Source organism: Danio aesculapii, chromosome 1 (genome assembly GCF_903798145.1).
Source record: "Danio aesculapii chromosome 1, fDanAes4.1, whole genome shotgun sequence".
NCBI lineage: Eukaryota > Metazoa > Chordata > Actinopteri > Cypriniformes > Danionidae > Danio > Danio aesculapii.
This window is the reverse complement of record NC_079435.1, coordinates 55438924-55456988: the sequence shown is the minus strand read 5'-3', so window position 1 is coordinate 55456988 and position 18065 is coordinate 55438924. Positions and strand designations below refer to the sequence as shown.

Below are 18065 nucleotides of genomic sequence, written 5' to 3'. Positions count from 1 at the left end.
TGAGCTGGGCATGAGTGGTTACCACAGAGAGGGCTGGCCCGTGGTCTATTTAATGATAGACACGCGTGTCTACTTTAGTGAACAGAACCTGCATAGGCTGTGAATAACAGGTAATAAAAGTTGTAAATAACATTCAGTTTGTGGCACAGAGCGGTCGTTTGGTAAGTATGAACCGCACTTAGCAGTGAAAATGAAACCGAAAGCGCGCACATCATTTAAATAATCATATCGCATTTTAGATTAATGATTACGACAAGCATTTAATGTTTTTCTTTCACAGCGAACACAGAGTGAAAAAATGTTTAACAGTGTCAGTATAACTAACTGATAATGAAAAATGTCTGATTTTACCAGTAGAAAAAAAGTGGTCCAATAATGTTGACAGATTGCAAGCATATGTCTCAAACATAATAATTCACCATCAGAATTATGAATGGTTGTATTCTGATGTCATCACTTTACAGTGCATTAATGACCAGGACAAATTTAAAGTCTGTTCAAGTCCACCATTCAAAGTCTATTCAAAATGTAGCTTTTAAACCAACAGTAGACTTACACATAATATTATTATTGTTGTTTTACCATGTTTGAAAAATAACAGTAATAAAAGCCTACTCATATTAACCTTTATTTTACATCTACAGAATCGTGAGAAAATTGTGATCATGATTCTAAGCAAAAAAAAAAAAATGTAAAAAAATCACGATTCTCATTTTAGCCAGAATCGTGCAGCTCTACTTTGCTGTATCAGAATGTGACAGATTCTGTGACAGAATCGCGGGGAAAACCATGCAACAAACCCGTGGATCTTGAAACAAGCATATATGACCCATGTCGTGCGGACAAAGTCTCACCCAATCATTGGGTCACAGCTTGGCAGGTCTGCTTTGCCTTCGGAAAGCACGTGCTCTCATGAATAATTAAGAAGCAGGGTCTTCTCATAGGATAAGAAAACTCAGAAATGAATAATAATGAGATCGATGCGTCATAATTCAGTTTTCCCCACAATTAAAGCTAACAGGTGCTAACATTGTTTTAATTGATGCTCAACACACACAAATCTGTTAATTTAAAAAAAGTACTCCAGGGTGTTTTGAGTCTTTAGATGCATGTGTGAATGACTTTTTGTTAGATTTTTGCATCTAATATTTGGAAATGAGCTCATGTACATAATAATACATAAGAACCTGAAACTAAACAACAGTAAGCAACACAGAAAACAGCAGATTTAATTCGTCCTCTGATACCCACACAACTACACCGAACACTGTAGATGTGTGTTAGATTCAGGAGTGCTAAAAGAAATTGTGCTTTTTATACTTTTTCACCAAATCATTTCCTACATCCTCGAAAGTGCACCTCACTTACACGAGACTTAGCATTGTTCACTTGTGATCGGGTTGACAGACATATATTTTAATACCTGACGTAAACAGGGCCTGCGTGTCTGCGAACGTGATGACACCTGTGCTGTTTACTAGTCCATAACGGAAACTGAACACCCAAACAACCATTAGAAATTAATAAAGATTTAAACTTTTCATAAACATGAAAATGAGATTTACAGAGAACTATACTGCAACAAACAAAAACTCAGATAGGAAACTTGACTCAAACGTCAACCGTTGGCCTCTGCTATATCTGCAATTAAAACAATTTGTACTTTCTGACAAGCTTAACTGCATTCGAATACTTTAGCACATGCTTTAGTAACAGAAAAAAACTCTCGGTCCAGCTTTAGCACCATGCTATGCTTACCTTTTCTTTGTCCTCCACCAGGTCTGTTAACATGTCATCTGGGTCCAGGATCCCCCCGTCCACATACTCCACATGGAGCGTCCGCACCAGGAATTCCCCATCCTGTAGAAAACAATAGGTCCATTAGTGAAGTTCCCTGTTTAACAACAATACGAGAGTCTAATCGGAAAAGTGTGGAAATTTTCTACGTGCTGTTTTGTTTTTACGATTGGTAAAAATCAAGTGAGTGTAATCAAAAGGATTTACAAAAACATACACAGTGGAGCAGATCGATATCTCACATTATATGTACTGTATTGTGCAAAGGTTTTAGGCCAACATTAAATCTGTTGTATTACTGATGGTATAATGGATATATGTGACTCTTTACCACAAAACCAGTCATATGTGTAATATTTTTTTAATTCAGATTAATACAGGGTGAATAAATTATCATTCAGTTGATGTATGGTTTGGTGGAATAGATTAGAGTTTAAATTATTTTGGTTACATTTTTTAAGACATGTGAAATACAATGTTGGAGAAAAGCTGTTTGTTCTGGTTTGAGCTGCATTTCTACCAGTGTTGTTAGCAACTTTGTCTGAATTTATGAAGTTCAGAAAGTACAGGTAGCTTTTAATTCATTATACCGTTCCTTCTGGAAAGGACTTTAGTGGTAATAGCTTTAATTTTCAGCATGGTCATGATCCGCTAATTGCAGTGAAATCCTAATCGGAGAAAGAAACTATGAAACACAGAGAGTCATGAAATGGCCTCCACAGTGTCCAGATCTGAATATTATAGAGGCTTTATGAGATCACCTGGACAGAAAAAGAAAGATATAACAGTCTAAACCTAAAGAAGAACTCTGGAAAGTGCTAAGAGACACCTGATAATACACAACACATTATTTCAGAAAATGTCAGGACAATTAGAACAAAAAAACTTGATGCCAAATGAAGCCACATTAAACAGACTCTTGCTTGAAGAGAAAATGCTATGTTGTTGTTGTTGTTGTTTTTTGTACACATTTCCTATATTTTCTGTTTGTTTTTAATAAAGAGACTTATTGATTTTATATTGTGAAAGAGTTTTAGGTCATCAAAGCTGGTATAGTGCTTAGGACTTTTGTACAGTGCTGTATAAGCATTCAATTCTGATTGGATACAGGGTTTCTGCAGGTTTCATCAGGTCAAATTTAATACTTTTTAAGACCATTATGAATGAGATTAATACGGGGCTAAACATTAAGGATTTTTTGTAATGGCCAGGTTGGACCAATGGAATTGAAAAGAAATAATAAAAATTTAGTTCTTTCTTAACCACATTTTAAAGTGTCAAAATAAGAAAACTCTAGTTGTATAGACTTTTTTCAACATAACGTTTTTTGACAAGTTTAACAGTTTTAAAAAGTATATTTATTATGAAGAAATGAATAATCAAAAATATATACATTTGTATGCTTTTGGTTCAAATGAATGGAGTATGACTACTATTCAACCTAATGCGTTTCTGTTATCAAACCTTACGTTTTATGCCTATTTACAAATATTATGTCCAATCACACTTTCTTCTGTAAATAGTTTTTGTTTAAATGGAAGATTATATAAAGGGATGTATTGCTGTTATTATCATGAGGAATTTTGTAATTGCTTTTAGTTTTCTTTTCCTGATTAGGGAATTAATTTGAGTTTTTTTTAGTTTGCAAATTGCAAACAGCTGTTGTGAAATAAACATCTTTTTGCAATATATATATATAAATAAATTATTTAGATTTAGATAGATGCTGGTGATAGTATGGGTGTTGGCCCTTTTGGTTAACTTTACTTCGACAACTTTAAAAATTAAGACCAATTTAAAATGATTTAAGACCTACAACACAATATTTTAAGGCCTGAAATGTAAGAAATTTTAAGATACCCCGCGGACACCCTGGAAGAAGCCACAGACTAACTGTGATTGATTGTAATTATTTATGTAGAATGTGTGTCTAATTTTCCACTTTAGTAAAATCATCGCAACAGAAAAGAACCAGTTGTGTAATATTTAATGTCTCGATTACTTTAAATAAAAATAAAAAGTATTTCGGAAGTAAATTAAAATGCATTTGTTTGTCCTCATTTGACTTCATAAAAGGCTCAAATCACCCACAGAAAGTTTTGCCAGAAAGCCTTTAGTCGTGAATGGGAAACAACAGCAGCTTTAATGTACGGCTGATGTTTTCATGTGGATGAATGTATGGAAACTAAGGAAGTGATGACAATAAAAGGTGTGAGTTTCCTGTTGTTGTGGGATCTCATTCCAGGCTTTTGTAAATACATAAAAGAAAGATCTCTGTCCATAACAGTTTTTAAAAGCCAGCAGACATCCATTAGTTGCAGATCTGGTGGAACGATCAGTCCTTGTATTAAGTTTTGGTACCAAAACACAAAGGGCTGCTGAGGTATCACAATTTAAAATTTAATAGTACAGTTTAATCCCTGTGTTCATAGTGTCATTTTGAAAAGGATAAAGCAATGCAGCAAATTGTTTAAATGTGACAGTAAAGATGCACTACAATACAAAGATTTCCAGTCTTCTTGTCCATCACAAAATCTTTAAAAATGCATTTGTTTCCAAACAAAAAAAATAAAGAATTAGAAAATAATTAGGCTGTTTTTCAGCAATGATAAAATATTTTTTACTTCAGCACTAAATCAGCATATTAGAATAAAATATATTTAATATGAATATGTTATTTTAAATTGTAATAACATTTAAAAAGCGCGCACACACACACACACACACACACACACACACACACACACACACACACACACACACACACACACACACACACACACACACACACACACACACACACACACACACACACACACACACACACACACACACACACAAATAAATATATTTAAAAAAATCAATACCCTTCACTGACTTTGAGGTGTCAGGTGATATGGGTAACAGGTTGAATGAGAGCTTGAGAATTTACACTGGGAACACATACCATCATGTGTACACATGCAATCAGATAAGCCAATCAGGTGAGTTAGTCTGTCATAGTTTGAATACCATGAGTTCATTACTGAACAAACTTGCAGAACGGCTTTCCTACTCGAGTTGGGGGGAAAAAACAACGCATTGGTCTGAGAGAACGTGTTTGGCTGGTAGTAACACATGGCCAAACATCCACGTCAATGCTTTTTTTTTGAAAGAGGAATCCTCGATGAAACTGATGACGCACATGACAATAACCATCATATCATGTAGTCATACTGAATGTTACACAGCAATACTGATGCAGTTCTATATATGAAAAAAATAAGTTATTTTCAATGAATGAATCAAAACCCTGATAAAATTCTGTCAAATATTTGTCTGTGAATGATCAACAAATGCGTAATATTTTAAACCATATGCTTACAAACTGTATAGCGTAATTATTTGTATTCATAACTTTCACAGAAGTGCATTATTGCAAACTAAGAAATTATTTGTTGGATATTTTTTCAATCATAAAAGAATAACAACATTTAACAATATATATTCTTTAAATTTGCAAAAATGAAATTAAATTTAATATAATATAATATAATACAATATAATATAGTATAATATAATATAATATAATATAATATAATATAATATAATATAATATAATAAAATATAATAAAATATAATATAATATAATATAATATAGTATAGTTAAATAAAAAAATTATTTCATTTTATTTAATTTTATTTTTTAAATTGTATTTTAATAAGTTTAAATAAAATTAAATAAATTTAAAAATTAAATTACATATAAACACTAAATTAAATGAATCTAGATTTTTTAATTTAACCAAGAATTAGAAAAAATACATTTTAAATTTTAAAAACTTAAATAAAAAAAATAAATTTACTTTAAAGTAAAATTTTATTTAAATTAAATTAATTTTAAAAAATATAAAAAACTTAAAGTTAATAAAATTAAATAAATTATATGTAAAAATTTTATTACATATAAAACACTAAATTAAATTAATCTAGATTTTAACCAAGAATTAGACAAAATATATTTTAAAATAAAAATATTAATTAAATTTAAATTAATAAAAATATATGAAAAAACTTAATTTACAAAAATTACATTAAATTAAATTTAAAAGCTAAAATAAATTAAAAAATCTTTTTTTTTTATTAAACCAAGAATTAGACAAAGCATGACAAATTATATTAGAAAACAAAATATAATTCATAAAAATATCAAATCTAACAATAATAAATGAATATACTGCACAATTTCTAGGTGACATAAATAAGCGTACTTGTGTTACTGATCATGTGACTTGTTTGTTCTAGTTTCAGCTGAAGCACATTTCCCTTTTACACACAGTGCACATTCTTTTAAAAAGTTCAAAAGACAGCCGATACTCAAAACCAATCCAAACCTCCATATTGGTTCACAAAAGCAGCTTCAATCCAGAAAACACTTTCAAAATAAAAGCTGATCCCATCTGTGCACTGAAATAAAAGGCATTTCCTCCAACCCAGCAAGAAAAAGTGGCTCAATTCAACCCAGATTCACACACACACACACACACACACACACACACGCACACACACACGCACACACACACGCACACACACACGCACACACACACGCACACACACACGCACACACACACGCACACACACACGCACACACACACACACACACACACACACACACACACACACACACACACACACGCACACACACGCACACGTAGATATTTTTTGTGAAAGCACTTTCTCTGCCTCCGTCCCAACAGGAAGCAGCGGTCTGCGTCCGCCCTGCTGGTGTGGAAAAGTGTTCATGCTGTTTAGGCAGATTTGTCTGCTGGGACTGTTTTCAGCTTCATGAAGCCACCTGAGCAACATTTGTCGTGGTGAACACAACACACCAGGTGTTTTAACACACACACATTCATGTAACACTGGACGGATGCTTAAACAAGACACATGGTTTGATGGTAAAAGCTTCCCACAGCAAAAATTTGGTACATTAAAGTCCACATGAACTGGAAGCTGCGACCATATTAAAATATTAAATGGGAAAACAGTGGGTGTGCCTTGTTTTCCTCTACTGTGAGCTGATTGGATGTAGTAAAGTAGGCATTTCACTCTGAAAGATGGGGAAAGGGGTTTTAGACGAGGTATTACAACCTAACAGACACCTCCTCCTCATCATTTCTGTCTGTTGTCAAAACTGTCAGTTGGAGGGGCGTGGTTAAGTATGTTAGCCCCGCCCAATACCTCAGAATTTTTATGATGCTCATAATTTTTCCTCATGGTGACTTATTTAAAATGTCACCAACATATTCATACTAATGTTTGCACCGTGCTCTTAACTTATTTCATTGAATTAGTTCCAGTTTTGGCTTCGGCACTGACTAATTTACAGCAATACATAAATATATTACTGCCTAACATCCTTTAGAAAGTATTAATTTAAGAGAGATATGTACTCATTTAAGCTGGACGCAGTATAATGAGCATCTTTTTGTTTTCCCCCACAAATCCTCTAAAACACTATGAGAAAACCATAAACACAAAATCTGATTACCTGTGCATTAAACAATAGCTAGGAGAAGCTGCTTGGTCTCAAATGTCAAACACAAGCAGTAATCAGTCTCTGCATCTAGGAGAACTCTGAAGCCATTTCAACATGCACTAATTGTAAATGATTCCTCTCAGCTACAATCTTTAATTAGCTTTTTTTTTTTTCTTAGCCAAGGTAAATGCATTATGATTTGTGTGTAAACGGTTAATGATCTGAACAAATGCCTCACGCAAAATATGAAATGTCAGCAAATAACTCATCCTGCACTGTTTGTGGTATGACACCTCAAATCATGTAGAGCAGGCATGTCCAAGCTCGGTCCTGGAGGGCCGGTGTCCTGCAGAGTTTAGTTCCAACCCCAATCAGACACACCTGGGCTAGCTAATCAAGCACTTACTAGGCTTTCTAGAAACATCCGTGCAGGTGTGTTGAGGCAAGTTGGAGCTAAAATTTGCAGGACACCGGCCCTCCAGGACCGAGTTTGGACACCCCTGATGTAGAGCCTACACTGCAAAACAATAACAAGTTGACTCAACTTAAAATTGCAAGGCAACTTGATTTTTTTGCAGTGTATTAACCATCCCTGCCAACACTCCCGTTTTTCTCGGGAGTCTCACGTAATTTAGACCCATCTCCTGTCACCCTCCCGTTTTGTTTTTTTCTCCCTGAAAACTACCGTAATTTCACCCCACCCCAGGTGAGAATCCTCAGCCTTTTGGTACAGTCTGTAACACCCCCGGGTCACCAACTTTGGTATAGTATCCGATCGTAGCGGCCGCCCGAATCCCACTCCAGTACAGTTACTAACCCGGTTCTCAGCCGTGTTATTCAGACAAACACACTTTGTCGCCACCCCACCAAGCCATCCCGAACCCTCCAACCCACATCCCCGGTCTCCCGGAATTTTCGGAGACTAATGTTGGCATGTATGGTATTAACAGGTATAAAACTCACAAACACAGGCTCATTGGAAATACATGCTTCAGCAGACATTTTTGTGAAATTGCTAAATTAAACACACATTTGACTGCATTACCTAATCTACACATATAACGTACAACAGACTGAACATTATTAATCTCCTAATATATAAACAACATAGGTATTTGTTTTTTTCACAGTGATATACTAAGATGCAGTCTAAATTGCAGCGTTTAGATGAATATGTCTTTTTGTCTCATTGACAAAATAAACACATTAAAACAATGACGTTACTTCACCAGCATCTTGTCATAAGGAAAGTTAAATTACACAGTTATGGTTGTTTGATTATAGAGTAACATATATATTTAGGATTATAAACTATAGATCTGGCTTTATGAGACTATTGTTTGAATTATTATTTTCTTTGCATGACACATTGATGTTACAGTAGAGAGAGTTTCTTTCAGCATAATCTTGAACAATGTATAATTAGTTTCATGCGTTATAGCTTGGCATTTTCCTGTCAAAAACAGCCTTCTTCCTTAAAAAAAACAATCATCTCTTTCACAGACAAGCTATAATATCAGGAAACACTTTCTTTTATAAAAAAAAAGTTCTTTACAATTTTCATACAAATAAAATTAAATTAATTTAATTAAAAATGAATCTAAATACATTTAAATCTAATTAAATTTATTTATTAAAATAAAAAATAAGTGTAAATAATTTAATTGAATGTATTTAAAATTAACCAATCATCTGACTTTCATAGACAACCTATAATATCAGAGAATATTTTCTTTTATATGTTCTTTACAATGTTCATACAACCAAAAATAATAAAATAAAATAAAATAAATGACTAGAATTAAATTAAAATAAAATAAATAATAATAATAAATAATTCAATTTTGTACAAAATAAAGTAAATACATACTTTTTTATTAAGATTTTTTTAAAAAACAATCGTTTATATAATTTCTTTGGGCGGTAGAGATGAAAACAAATTTTAGTTGAAGAAAACCACAACTCACTATTTACTCCTCAAGCTGTTTCAAACATTCATGGAGTTTCTATTTTTCTGTTGAACACAAAAGAAGATAATTTGAAAAAAGTTGAAAGCCAGAGACCATTGACTTTCATAGTAGAAAAAGCAAATACTATTGAAGTCAATGGTTACCGATTTCTGACATTTCCACTATCGTCTTTTGCATTCAACAGAAAAACTCAAACAGTTCAGAGACCATTCAAGAGAGTAAAAGACGACACATTTTTTACATTTTGGGTGAACTGTTCCTTTAAGAAAGTAAACAAGGCCCGATTTCTCCAGCTTGGCAAACTATGGGTCCTATAAGACTTGGTATTACATACCCACTGTGACATTTAAAGCCAATGCGATTTTGTCATGATGGCTGCTGACGCTGATGGCTTTGTGCTCTTGGAAGTGTGCCGCGTATAGTGATCTCAGTGCTGCTGCCTGCCAAGTCAGCTCTCCAGCCGTCCTCATAGGTTAGCAACAGCCCGGCAGAGCTTGGCTATGGCAGGATAATAAAACAGTTTTCCTTTACTGTCAGTGAGGGATCTAGATTGAAATCTTGCTGGACACATCAAGAGCAATTTCAGCATTATGGATGTGACATTTGCAGTAAAAATTCAACACATAAATTCACAGGGAAAGTATATGTTAACATTATATTGAAACAGCCACAGTGTTATATGACCGGAAAAATATAAAATCTGAAAAAATTTTGGATTTTATACGAGGAAATTAACATCTGCTATGGATGTGAAAAAAAAACATGCAAGTTTACAACATACTGTGTAGAAATTCTGTGAATTAAACTGCACAAACCAAAAGAAACAATGGTAATAAAAGAGTCGGCTCACTATAGAACAAAAATGAATGAGGTTATTTTACATTTTGTGCATTTATGAGAAAAAAAAAACGTGATCTCTCTCCATTATGGATGTGACAGATGTGAAATTGCCACTTGTGTGACTTTGGTAAATCAAATATAATTGTTTGAAAACACTGAAAGGGACATTAAATATTTTTAAAGTACTGTAAAATACTTGCTTACACAAAAAACATAGAAACAGTTTCACTATTTTGGTGAAAACTTGTGGACAATAAGTTGGCGTTTGCATGGAACTGCTCATAAATAACATTGAGTTCACTATAGATTCATAAGACACTTTTGTCCTCATAGCACTGGTTTTAGGGTACACCATCGAGCATAGTAGCTAGGCAGGTTGAATAATGTATTTTTTCCAGTAATAAGATTTTTATATTTTTCAACAGTAGCATGAAAAAACACACCTACACCATGAACAGACAGTTTAGTCAACCCAAACCAAAATATACTTATCTTATAAACACATTTCTTAACGTGTTCAGAAAAAGATCTTATAATAAGAGATTAAAAAATATATATCTTAATTTTTTTTTAATAATAATAATAATAATAATAATCAAAAAAATATATTTTTGTGTTTAAAATAACTTTTGCCATCTGGCAACATTTTCACCAAATAGTTTTTTAAACATTTCCCTTTATAGAGATTGTTTTCGACTCGAAAATAATTAGTAAAAAGTAAATAATTAAATGAATCCTAATTGTTTTTTAAATCTAGTTTTTTAATTTTAAAACAAAATGGTTTCAAAGTGCACTACACTTCAAAAACCTGGAGTCAGTAATTTTTTAAAAGATTTTAACTTTTATTCAATAATATTTTTTTTTTAAAATCTTCCAACTGTTTTCAATATTACTAATAATAATTCTGAGAAAATGTGTTCTGAGGAGCAAATCAGCAGTTTACAAGGATTTCCGAATTTTCTTTTATCATCACACAAATAAATTATATTTTTAAACATTTTCAAATAGAAAACAATTCATTATTAATGATAATTCAATATTATTGTTCACAAGAAAAAATCTATTTTTAGCAGCCTGTAGTATACAAGTCATTAAAGGGTACCTATGGTGAAAAATCTACTTTTCAAGCTGTTTGGACAAACATATGTGCATGTATGGTGTATAGACCATCATATTGGGGTGATATAAGCACACCCTGTCCTTTTTTTTTCAATTTAACAACATAAAACGGTGGACCAATTGGAGCGGTTTTCAGATCGACCACAACTTTACGTAGGAGTGCGGTCCCCCCGCCCACTAATATTGATTGACAGCTGCGTATTAACATGTCTCTGTAGTAATGCGTATAATCACATCAACAAGACAGGATGTGCGCAAAGCAACCGGAAATAAATGATCTGTTCAGTTTGCTGGGACCATCAATCGTCATCAAACGTGATCAAGAGTGAGTTTCACAAGTTTAAAATGTTTTAAAACAGTGCACGTGTGTAATGAAGTACAGCGATTTACTTTAGCTTTACTTCATCAGCACAGCCGCGTGTCAGAACAATTATAAAGGAAGATGCTTCAATCCCGCTTTGTGGACGTTAAATCAGGTTTATTTCGTACATTAACAAAACAGATATTCATACAGCAGTGGAGATTGACATGTATCATGTCATATTTGCGTGCAAAAATAAATGGGCGCTCTGTCTCTCTGTCTGTCTGCGCACTTGAACTTTGTGACTCATCGATGCAACTGCACAACAAAAACTCATTGGTAAAGTTCTTACTGTAGTATTACTCACAAACGCTACATGAGATCTGCTTCCTTTATGTCTGTCTGTTGTCTGATGCAGCTGAGGGAGGAGATTAAGGCACACAGAAAGGCACGTAGAAACGGTGGGCGGGGAGGACTAGCCTTAAAGGCGCAGTACGACAAAACATCCCTCTAGTGAAAACATGTATAAAATAGAATCTTGCAGAAGGTATAATGAATAATCTGATGAGTGTTTTGAGCTGAAACTTTCAGACACATTCTGGAGACGCAAAACACTTATATTAAATCTGAAAAAAGGGTTAACCTAGGTGCCCTTTAACTACTTTATTAAAAGAGTAGTTTGTTGTAATCTACATTGTGTATTCATTTATACTTTCACAACAATGCATTATATTGAATGTTCAAACCACGCCATGACACTAGAAGACAGTGTTGCCTCTGTGAAGAAACTGATATGCAAAGGCCTGATATCATGACATCTGTTTTTTGTTGTACGATATAATGCACCAAAATATATTGCAATAAACGACACTATTGTGATTTTAAGACTATTTTATGCCACTCATTATATAATGCCATAATCATAATGCATCTACACTCTTCCAAAGAACACATATTTTATTAAGAATACTCCATTTATAGCGATTTTAACAATTTAATAATTAGGCATTAGAATCAGAATGTGAAAACCAAGCGGCAACCTCCCGCTCTCCCTCGGGAAGCCAATACGGAAGTAACTGAAAGTGCAATTCATCAAAATTTCGCTAGTCCTGGCTCCATAATAGAGCAAGTTGCAATTGAGCCCACTGTTAGAATGGTCAACATTACAGCAGAAAAAAAGGTGTTTACAGCCTGGTATAAAGAAAGATTTTGGTTCATATAGCTATTATTACCCTCCATGACAACTGTGAGGGGGGTGAATTTTTTTATAACTCATCTATTTCCTTTATATTAGGTTATATTAAGTTTGCATGATTAAGGGCGTGGCCACTTGAGTGACAGCTAGGTCTCGCTGGTCGCCGTCACTTCACCTCAGCTGAATCCGGCAGATTAGCCACTGATCTCGGCATATTCATCGTATTTTTGTGTTGTTTTATGTGGCTTTACACAGTCAGCTGCCTTTTGGACTTATTTCTTACAATTATCAGATGATATGGGTTGCTGTGTGCATTTAATTGTGCTCACAAACCATTCACGTGGCCTTCGTTTCCCATGCGAGTAAAGTTATATACTTATACACCATCTTTATAAATGTATTTGTTTTATTTAAGATAATTTATCATTAATATTTTTCTTTAGACCCGTAAAGCACTCCAGCCAAGCACATGTGGTCAGAACACAAACGAGACCCAGGTAATGAAGTATCAAGCGTTTCTCCCAAAGTAAAGTCTGTCTGCCAGGTCTAAGCAAAGTGCCAGCAGGTCTCTGTAGCTCCGCTCACTCTCCGCCTCTTTGCCCTTGTTTGGTATCCCGCCGTGGGTGCGATGACGCGCGAACAAAATGGCGACGGTTGGCCGCGCCTACTTGTAGTTTTTTTTGCAGGGTTCAGAAACCTATGGGTGACGTCACGGATACTCCGTCCATATATTTTACAGTCTATGGTGAAAATGCATATCCTAAATAAATAATAGTAAACGTTAACAAAAAGTGGAAGGTAAAGTAACAGAGGCTGCAATATAGAACTAGATCAATTTTCAGTTGTCAGGCACCCACAAGAAAATATACTATAGTAATTTATAGCAAATACTATAGTATTTTTTAACCAAACTAATAATGACACCTCCAATAGAGATAGAGATGTTGCACAATCAGCAAAAATGTTGCTAGAATTGGATTTTATGTATGAGCGATATACACTGCGGCGAAGCAGTAGGTAGTGCTGTCTCCTCACAGCAAGAAGATCGCTGGTTCGAGCCTCGGCTGGGTTAGTTGGCGTTTCTGTGTGGAGTTTGCATGTTCTCCCTGTGTTCGCGTGGGTTTCCTCCGGGTGCTCCGGTTTCCCCCACAGTCCAAAGACATGCAGTACAGGTGAATTGGGTAAGCTAAATAGTCCGTAGTGTATGAGTGTGTGAATAAGTGTGTATGTGTTTTCAGTGATGGGTTGCAGCTGGAAGGGCATCCGCTGCATAAAACAAATGCTGGATAAGTTGGCGGTTCATTCCGCTGTGGCGACCCCAGATTAACAAAGGGACTAAGCCGAAAAGAAACTGAATGATATACACTGCATCACAAAAGATGATTTGAGGTCCATGTTTTGTGCGAGAAGTCGATATATTGATTATTGTGACAGGCCTAAGCAGAGTCCTTAAAATGTGCAACTTGCATCAACACAAATTGCCTCTTTGTTATAATGTGAATATGCACAAGGTCTAAGCAAGGAGAAGCGCATCATGGATGCACCACCACTATCAAAGATGAAGGGCTCAATACTTCAGTGACGCACAAGAGACCCGAGAGGTGGGTTGACAGAATAGATAAAACACCCACGTCTACCCCAGCACGCCTGGCACCGGCTCATCCCAGCCGACTGAGCCAATCTCAGCTGATAACGTCCATCAGTCAGGCATACTAAAACCTCCCATAAAGCCAGCCATCTCAGCCCGAGAGCCCAGGCCAAACTAATCAAACACAGTCTGCCACCTGCATTTGGAGATAGGGAGCGATTAATGACACAGCTGTATTCATCGCATAAGTCCCCGCTTTTACTCCAACTGGCATTTAGAGCAGAAGCCGGACAAAAAGAGTAGAATATATAACGGTGACCAAGCATTTCGGTATTAAAGAGGGATGGTGCTCAGTGTAGACTATTGCAAGCATGTATTGACATGGAAAATAATGGTGGAATATTGTTGAGACCGGTTTATGAATAAGTTAATGAGAGATATTAATAATAAAACATCTGAGCAGTGCATTCATTAAGGAAATTGCATAGTTTTATTATTAATAGTAAGTTGGAAACAAAAAGAACACAAACACATTAATGCATAATAGGGACAAATTAAGACATCATTTTAAAAAGTATCAGTTTCTGTGGACTTGTTGTATTCAATAAAATGTCTGATAATGTTTCTCACAAATAATAAAACCCTTTTTTTTTTTTTTTAACTAATAATTGTTCAGAATATTTTTTTTTTCATTTGTAATGACTGAATGGGGCCAAATATTATTATTGCACCAACCATTGATTTAATTTTTAAACTACTATTAAAACACTGATGTTGTGTACATACACTCACCGGCCACTTTATTAGGTACATCATACTAGTACCAGGTTGGACCTGCTTTTGCCTTCAGAACTGCCTTAATTCTTCGTGGCCTAGATTTAACAGGGTACTGTAAATATTCCTTAGAGATTTTGGTCCATATTGACATGATAGCATCTCACAGTTGCTGCAGATTTGTGGGCTGCACATCCATTATGCAAATCTCCCTTTCCACCACATCCCAAAGGTGCTCTATTGGGTTGATTTCTGGTGACTGTGGAGGCCATTTGAGTAACGGGAACTCATTGTCATGTTCAAGAAACCAGTTTGAGATGATTCGCGCTTTATGGCATGGTGCGTTATCTTGCTGAAAGTAACCATCAGAAGATGGGTACACTTTGGTCATAAAGGGATGGACATGGTCAGCAACAATACTCAGGTAGGCTGTGGCATTGACACAATGCTCAATTGGTACTAATGAGCCCAAAGTGTGCCAAGAAAATATCCCCCACACCATTACACCACCACCACCAGCCTGAAGTATTGATACAAGGCAAGATGCATTCATGCTTTCATGCTGTTGACGCCAAATTCTGACCCGACCATCCAAATGTCACAGCAGAAACCAAGACTCATCAGACCAGGCATCATTTTCCAAACTTCTGTTGGCCAATTTTGGTGAGCCTGTGCCAATTGTAGCCTCAGTTTCCTGTTCTTAGGTGACAGAAGTGGCACCCGGTGTGGTCTTCTGCTGCTGTAGCCCATCCGCCTCAAGGTTGGAAGTGATGTGGTTTCAGAGATGTTCTTCTGCATATGTCGGTTGTAACGAGTGATTATTTGAGTTACTGTTGCCTTCTTATCATCAGCTGGAACCAGTCTGGCCATTCTCCTCTGACCTCTGGCATTTGTGCACACAGAACTGCCGCTCACAGGATATTTTCTCTTTTTCTGACCATTCTCTGAAACGTTAGAGATGGTTGAAAGTTGAAATCCCAGTAGATCAGCAGTTTCTGAAATACTCAGACCAGCCCGTCTGGCACCAACGACCAAGCCACATTAAAATCTACTTAAAATCATCTTTCTTCCCCATTCTGATGCTCGGTTTAAACTGCAGCAGATCGTCTTGACCATGTCTACATGCCTAAATGCATTGAGTTGCTGCCATGTGATTGGCTGACTAGAAATTTGCGTTAATGAGCAGTTGGACAAGTGTGCCTATTAAAATGGCCGGTGAGTGTACATTGTATATTAGAAAACAATATAAATACAGTTTATATATATATATATACACACACACACAAACACACACACACACACTATATGAAACATCACATCAGTATTTGAAACTAATAAATCCCCACAAACGTGATGTGAAAGTCCCTGGTTACATAAAACTCAGTGAGTGCCCACTTTCCCAGACATATACTGTGCTGCTGGGCTGTCTTAAATATCATTTCTGCAAATTTGAGGCGCAAAGCAAACCTTTATCACAGTATCAGGAACAGACAGGAATGTCTAGCATATAGACCATTTCAATGTGGTGATGTCACTGGCCCATGAACATTTCCTGCTTGTTGTCAAACTATTTCATATTTGTAACAAGAGGCAATTCAATCACAACTTAATGTTGTAACAGCCATCATCACATTTTTTATTAATATGTGGAAATTTTGGACTCTCAGAAGCTATGGAAATTTAAAATGTAAAACAGGAAATAGGTCAGGACCATTGTTATTGTTTACATCCCTCAAAATGGTCTGTAACGATTATTCAAAACAATAGCAAGCAATCTAAAAAATGTCATCGTTGACAGTTCAATATCACGTGGTCTGAACTCGAGGGCACACCCGTTTACCAATCCCACTATGGCGGAGGCGTTTTTAATGTTAATGAGGTTTGGAACGTCATCGCGCTGAACGTAATATTCATGAGGATGACTTTTACGTTCAACAAGAGTACAAAGATATACAAAAAAAAGTTGTAAATCATAGTAACAACAACAGTAGACAAACATGAGGGTGACTTTTTCTAGTACGAAAGCACTTCCGCGGCGTCACATTGATTCTAATTAATATTCATAAGCCAAGCCTTCGTCATAGTAGGATTTCCCACCCGGTAAACAGGTAAGTTTTTCAAACAATCCCGAATAAATTACCTAAAGTTATTCAATGTAGGCTACCCCTAATGAGTACTCAAATTCATACATTTACATTTATCAGCCTGTGATATCGATTTAAAACTTTAAAACATCACGTTACCTGTTCAACAATCTTCTTGTATCTTTGAGTAGCTTGATCGATCAAATCTCGTACCATCCAACTGTCCTTACACGGGACGACAACTCTAGTTTCCCCGAAAATGACCGTCACCTTCATCTTAAAAGCGTCATTAAACGTTTAAATATCTTCGTGGTTTCTGTTTATATCCCAGCTTCTCTTAAAGCGAACGCCGCAGAGACAACAGGTGTCATTGGTCAATTGTTACAGGTGATCTTCCTCCTCTCCGAAGAGTTACTACAGCCTCGAGTAAACCGAAATAACATCCATGAGTGAAAGAAGAGTCCGGTATTTATTCCAAGCTGCACTTTACAATGATGTGAACAGTCCTGGGTTCAGGAGAAAAGTCGAGATAGTGAAAGGCTTTCCCGAGTTCGCGCTCGCTGGAGTCCAGAGTGAAACCGGAAGCTGCAGATAGTGAGAAAGTACCGTGATTGACGGCCTGCTTTATGAAGCTACAAACTAGAATCATTACTGATGAGAAGAGGATGTACTTGAGAATGAAGTACTAATCACTCAAGTTAGGGGGAACGGAGTAAATTTGACAAAGTAAACCGTCCAACATGGAAACAAAAAATACTATAGTAATTCATAGTAAATACTATAGTATTTTAGCCACACTGAGTACTTGAATTAATCTGCTGCGACAATTATATCGTTGTTATGGAAATACAACAACTATATTAATATAAACAAATCATC

The 18065-nt window shown here is 35.5% G+C and overlaps 1 protein-coding gene across 1 annotated transcript in view; it reads right to left on the bottom strand.

The window, feature by feature from the left end:
• The window catches only part of pard3ba (par-3 family cell polarity regulator beta a), a 278096-nt gene extending 260309 nt beyond the window's left edge, over window positions 1–17787 (bottom strand). The window contains 2 exon segments of the mRNA XM_056453859.1: window positions 1759–1860; window positions 17346–17787. Coding sequence (XP_056309834.1) covers window positions 1759–1860; window positions 17346–17462 — 219 coding nt within the window. The 5' untranslated portion in view covers window positions 17463–17787.
• Between the last annotated feature and the right edge of the window lie 278 nt (window positions 17788–18065).